The sequence below is a fragment of the Embiotoca jacksoni genome, unplaced genomic scaffold (genome assembly GCF_022577435.1).
Source record: "Embiotoca jacksoni isolate LCO1_2020_lvr unplaced genomic scaffold, fEmbJac1.0.p SCAF_44, whole genome shotgun sequence".
Lineage (NCBI taxonomy): Eukaryota > Metazoa > Chordata > Actinopteri > Embiotocidae > Embiotoca > Embiotoca jacksoni.
Genome location: NW_027185397.1, coordinates 2,065,581 through 2,071,936, shown reverse-complemented (window position 1 = coordinate 2,071,936; position 6,356 = coordinate 2,065,581). Strand labels below are relative to the sequence as shown.

Sequence of the window (6,356 nt, the reverse complement as noted above, 5' to 3'; positions counted from 1 at the left end):
TCATAACATTCGATTTTAATTACAAAACATTACAAAAATTATCAAAAACAAACAGACACAATACTGAATATACAACCTTTCATACAGCTATAAATAACAATAATGTTAGACAGTCTGAACGACGCTCAGGAGGGACAGAAATCATAGCCAACGCTGCTCGGTCAGAGAAGCAGTTAACTGAGCGCTCCACCTGCTCATCCAGAAACACATCAAGAGGCTTCAGCCGGACTGATGTCTGGGCTGCTGCTCTTCCTCGCTCCGCCGTCTGATGCTCCACATGTCACATTTGGCACCTCGAGGACGTATAAAACGCGAAAGAGAAAGGAGAGGGGACGGACAGACAGAGGTGAGCAGACGAAGGGTCTCCCCTGTGGAACATTTATACATTTTGGAGAGATAAACCATCTGCCTGTTTGTTCTTCCCATAAATTTTCCAGTCAGTTTTACTGGCTTGTCTCAGCCACCGTCTACCTGTTCGTGCTGTGTGTGTTCTTGACTAGCGTGTCCTCAGCTTCGGACCGCAGACGGCGGTGTTCTTATCGGGTCTTTAAGGGCACCGGAGGCCTAATTCGGCCTTTTGTTATTGCCCTCACATTTTATAACCTCATCAGGGTACTTTTGTATATTTATCTACTGGCAACAGTGGTTGGTAGATTCCTAAAGTCGCTGTTAAAGTCGACTTTAAATATTCTACCAGCCAAAAGTGATTTTTTTTTTTTTGGAGTAGAAAGGAACATCCACAGGATTGTTGGTTTCCTGCTGAAGTAGATTAATTTACCAGCCGCATACAAGATTATCAGCATTTGGCTGACAGATATTTGGTGGTTTTCCCGCTTCCCGCTCATGGCCGACCTCTGTCTGCGACTTCTCTTCAAGATGAAGTCCTCGTTAGATCGAGTGACATTTATGTTTTTGCGTTCACTTCCAGCCATTCATCTCTTTAAGCTTGCTGATGCTGGTCCCTTTGATAGGTGTGGAGGGTGGGGGGCTGTAAAGAGGCAGGGTGGGGGTGCTACAGCCTCGTGACCATAGCTTCTCTGTGGGGACAGTCCATATGCTCCGAGATGTCTTCTTTTTTGACTTGTCTGTCTTCTCTTTAGACGTACCAGGGGACATGGTCTGGGGAGGGAATAATTGGGGAAAAGGTTTAAATAATAATACAGAGCATTTAAACTTGACTGACAGTGAAAAGTGCTTTATTAAAAGTTTACCACCTAAATTATTTCACCTTTCACTTTCTATCTCATTGGCAATAAAACACTGGAACAGTTGTGCAAAGCTAAAAGAAACCCCAGGTCAAACAGCTCAATGACAAGATCAGTAACATGATGGGGAATAAAAAGCGCATCCCGGTGAGGCAGAGTAGATGGGAAGGGGTTCACCACTCTGTGAAAGACTGCATTGGGAAACGGCTGAAACCAATGTTGGAGTTGGCCGGGATCTTCCCATGTAGTGAACCTATGTAGTGGAAATGACTCCATAGGCTCAGGAACACTTCCAAAAACCATCGTCTGTGAACCTAGTTCAATGCTGCATCCATAAATGCAGGTTAAAACTCTACCATGCAAAGAAGAAACCATATATAAACATGATCCAGAACACTGCCGCCTTCTCTGGGCTCTTGGCTTGAAATATTTTGGGAATCATGGACTTTGTGGTCTCTAGGCTAAAGAGGAGAGGGACCACCCAGCCTGATATCACTGCACAGCTCAAGAGCCAGCATCTGTGACAGTATAGGGATGCATTAATGTACATGGCATTGGTAGCTTGCAAATCTGGTAAGGCACCATTAATGTTAAACAATATATACAGGTTTTGGAGCAACATATGCTGCCATCCAGACAACATCTTTTTAAGGGAAGGCCCTGCTCATTTTAGCAAAACAATGACAAACCACATTCTGTACATATTACAACAGAATGGCTCTGTGCTGAACTGGCCGCCTGCAATCCAGACCTGTTACCCACTGAAAACCTCTGGCGCATCATGAAATGAAAAATACATCAAAGGAGACCCTGAACTGTTGAGCAGCTGAAATCCTATGTGAGGTAAGAATCGGACAACAATTCACTTTCAAAACTCCAGCAACTGTTCTCCTCAGTTCCCATAATGTTGTTTAAAGAAGAGGTGATGCAATAGAATATTATTCTATTTTTATTTGTATATAATGCACATTTTTTCTTAATTTTTATATTTAAAATGTTTTACTACCTTTATTTTTATTGTCATTTGTATTGCTTTGCCCTGTATACGCTGCTGTAATGTAAAACAAAACAAATCCCTTTGAGGGATTAATAAAGCGTCCGTCTGTCTGTCTGTCTGTCTGTCTGTCTGTCTGTCTGTCTGTCTGTCTGTCTGTCTGTCTGTCTGTCTGTCTATCTATCTATCTATCTATCTATCTATCTATCTATCTATCTATCTATCTATCAATCACCCACTTATGGGCCCTAACCACTCGACTATCGGGTCACCCCATTATTGATATTATTTGTGTCATTACAAATTATCCCCCTGGAATTTGTGTATAATATATATGGAATGTATAAATGTAACATACGCAGCAGCAGAGAGTGAAGCAGCTGAGTTTAGCTGCGTTCCGTCCCGTCCCTGCATAGCGATTCTTCTTTGGCAGCAGCAGCACAAAGGACACCGACAGAGACAGATGGTAGAAGCTGTGGACGTATGCGTAATCCCACTCCTGCAGTGGAGAGAAAAAAGTCCATACTTTAGAAATGTAACTAGACTACAGATATCCATAAACAACACTAAATGTCTTGATAAAAGATAAAGTCGCACACAAACAACAACTGGAAATTTCAACATTTATTTTAATGGGTTTATCTGTTACGCTTGGTTTTATTTTGATGATAGTCACCTCAAAGTAGAAACGCAGCATCAGAGCAAGAGCACCGAAGCAGCAGCCTGGACCAACCTGCTGCGTGTACACTTTCTTCTCAGGATAAACTGCCCTCAACTGCTTCATCTTCTGCAGCTGGAAAAGCAGGAGTTCATTGCAATCACATCCACAGATTAGACTCACAAAATGTAAGGGTGACTCATTGATTTGATTGCAAGAGTAAAGAAAAAAAGGCAATGGAGGAAGGAGAAAAGTGGGTGGAGAAAAGAAGAGGACAAATAATGGATGCAGGAGAGGAAAAGCATAAAAACAAGTGGAAAAGAAGAAGAAAAAAAATAGAAACATTAAAGAGAATAGGAGCAAATTCAAAAAGATAAAAAGAGGTCAAAAAAGTAAATGACAGAGCTGAAAAAGTTGTTTAAGGTGTGTGTCAAGAACATTTTAATATACGTTAATCTCGTCTGCCACTAACCCATTTGACAGTGATGATGAAGACGGCTGATCCGATTGGTCCGGAGTAGATCCCGTAGCCCCAGCGATCCTGGTAGATCCTCACAGCGATAGTCAACACTCCAAACATCGTTACAGTTGAGCGCTGAGGTTCATCAAAGTCACCCAGAGCTGCGATAAGGAGACACATACTGAATTTCAAACAGGGGTTTTCTAACTTTTTAAAACACTGGATGAACTGGACATTACAATTCACAGCTGTTCTCTGAGTAGAGACAGCAGACGAGTCACACATATCAGAATCCTGTCTATTGTATTGCCTCATCAGGTTGGATTTAATTAAAGTTAGACCAAAATAACGTTAGCGAGGGATCCACCGTGAGCAGCACTGATGTGAGATTAATGCATTAAATGGTACAGTAATCATGGAGGCTCACTAACAAGATTTAGAGCAGCACTACGCACCACATTAGCTCTATCTCGGTCATGAGGTTTGCATCATGTCCATTTTAATGTCTGTTTGAGTCTGTAAAGAGCTTGGTAGCTTCGTGACATTATTAAAGTTAGGTTTGACGTTGAGCCAGCCATTTTGCAATGACCACACCTTCTAAGAAAAACGGAAGGACTGATGGGTGAAATCAGCTGTCGCAGCATTGGGCCCTCCACCACACCGGATTTAAAGCCCTCGCTCCAAAGCCTCAGAGGCTTCCATGGGGGAGGAGCAAATGTACTAATGTGTGTGCGTGGCTGGGTGTGATCATATGAGGGAATAACAACAAGTGCATGAGTCAGAGGAGCACATGTGTGCCCAACTCAAGGACACAACATATGTTATCAACAATTGCTGCAGGCAGAGCTGGTCTTTAAACTTGTGTATGGGAAGTGAGGAAGGTTATTTTTAGTAGCTCTCCCTCTCTCTCTCTCTCTCTTACACACACACACACACACACACACACACACACACACACACACACACACACACACACACACACACACACACAATTACTAAGATAGGTCATTTAAATTTCCTGGAAATTGCTGCAGCCACAAACTATTCAAAGCACATCACATTCCGTACACTAGGACTCACCTATAAGTGTGACCCACATGGAGAGTGCCGTGCTGTAAACACTGAAGTACTCCAGGATGTCATATTTCATGAAACACAGGATTGAGAGACCTGGACCATCGCACGCGTGGTAGATCTGAAGAGAGACAGTCGGGTCAAAGAGACAGCCGCAGCAACCAGGAGGAAGATTTTACATTTTCATCTGGTTGTATTCAATAAAAGTCATCAGTTTGTTAACGAAGCTAAATTTGGTAAATTTTCTGCTGCATTGAACTTGTAAAATGGGATGGGCTTCATTATCGGGTTCCATATTATTTATCATTTAAAAATACAAGAAAATTAAAACCTATTTGGCAAACCTGAGGATTTGTTCCTTGAGTATTAAAATTTGAGTTTTAGCTTTTGGTTAGGATGTTATTTATCGGAAGATATGATTTGGTAAGAAGATTTTACAACCAGATCAGATTCAGAAATGTGTTGCTGACTCCCAAACATGATTAAAACCTCTCAAGTATAAATTCTACATAACTTTGATGACACTTTCGTTGATCAAACATGATCATAGCTTAGTGGAAAATCTGATAGAAAACATTAAAGAACCTTTGTATGAGTAATTTCTACGAACTCCTCCGTTCAGAACCAAAAACATCAGCGCCGTCAGCAAACTCCATCATCAGTTACTGAGATTTCAAGAACCAGTAAGCAACCATGTCAACGCATACTCACCGCCGTGAAGAACATGGTGAAGAAGTAGACCATGGCCTCCATGTGGAACCCCCTCTTGGCAGCCACGCTGGCTGTAGGGAGGAACACCAGGCTGGTCGCCGTAGGAAGAAGCATCTTGGCAATGAAAGCCCCCATGGTGGAGGTGGAGGGACACAACTCAAATAGTAGCTGTGAGAAAATATACTGCAGGTGTCAGAAGTTCCTCAGTCTCTGTCCGGGAAGATTATTTTAGATTGACCTGAGTAAAATTCAGGAATTATTAAAAATGTGATATCAAGTAGCAGATTAAGAGGTCCTGGGGTCTCTTTAGTCCTCGTTGTGTGTGAGTCTAGTTGTGAGTGGTTGAGAACACACATGGTGCTCATACACACTCCCATGCAGCAGGAATGTAGCCAGCTGTCCAGTTTGGCCCTTTAAAGTTTAAATGTTCCCCATGATGGCAGCTCCATGGAGTCCTGTATGTGCAGTGTCATCGCCGGGCAGCTGTTTGCATGCCAGCATGACAGCATGACATGGGAGGGGCTTCCTGCACACCACCACTATCTGTTTGTGGTTGAACTTTAAGTTTTGACTGGAATAAGCAGAGTTAATGGTACATGCAGTCCAGTCTCCTTATTATTACAGTACATGGTTTGTGTAGAATACCAATGTTCACAAGCAGTGGGCTCAGACTTCGATACGTCATATTAACGCTCTTGTAAATTAAGCTGTTCAGATGAGGGTATTTCTTCATTGAAATTTTGCATCTGCTGCCAACAGTTGGCATTTATCTGCCAAAAAAAATGCTCAATTAGGTTCAATAAAAATATACTACGGGCTTTTCTCAAAATTACATTTTAACGAGGTCTACAGTCTCTCTCCAAGTCAACAGATGGAACATTGTAGGGGACATTAAAACAGCTGTCATGCGGTCTGTTTTGTTATGGACATATGCGCTAAGTGTACCCTCAGATACTTTAATCAGAGTAAACATTCACCCAGCAGGAGGTACGGTGATGATGACTTGTGATGCTCTGGCCATGAGAGAGTAGTAAAAACACACAGGAGAGTTATCAGCTCATAGATTTGGCATTATCTCAACATGATTCAGACACCAGAAACTTTTCTGTTCTTTCTTTTTCAGATATCTCCGGCCCCACCAACAGTTCATGTCTTGGATCTCTATGCCGTCCTTTTCTCTCTCTGCTCCCCGCTAACCCCAGCCGGTCGAGGCAGATGCTCCATCCACCTCTGAGTTGGTTCGGTTGGAGGTTT

The 6,356-nt window shown here is 42.4% G+C and overlaps 1 protein-coding gene across 1 annotated transcript; it reads right to left on the bottom strand.

Annotated features, from left to right (window-relative positions):
* On the bottom strand, positions 1 to 5,470 carry mymk (myomaker, myoblast fusion factor). Its single transcript, XM_069169353.1, has 6 exons — positions 5,103 to 5,470; positions 4,398 to 4,512; positions 3,330 to 3,478; positions 2,876 to 2,992; positions 2,558 to 2,698; positions 1 to 1,119 (listed from the first exon to the last, which is right to left on the bottom strand). The coding sequence occupies exons 1-6, from the start codon at positions 5,235 to 5,237 to the stop codon at positions 919 to 921; spliced, it is 858 nt and encodes a 285-aa protein (XP_069025454.1). The 5' UTR covers positions 5,238 to 5,470; the 3' UTR covers positions 1 to 918.
* Positions 5,471 to 6,356: the final 886 nt, after the last annotated feature.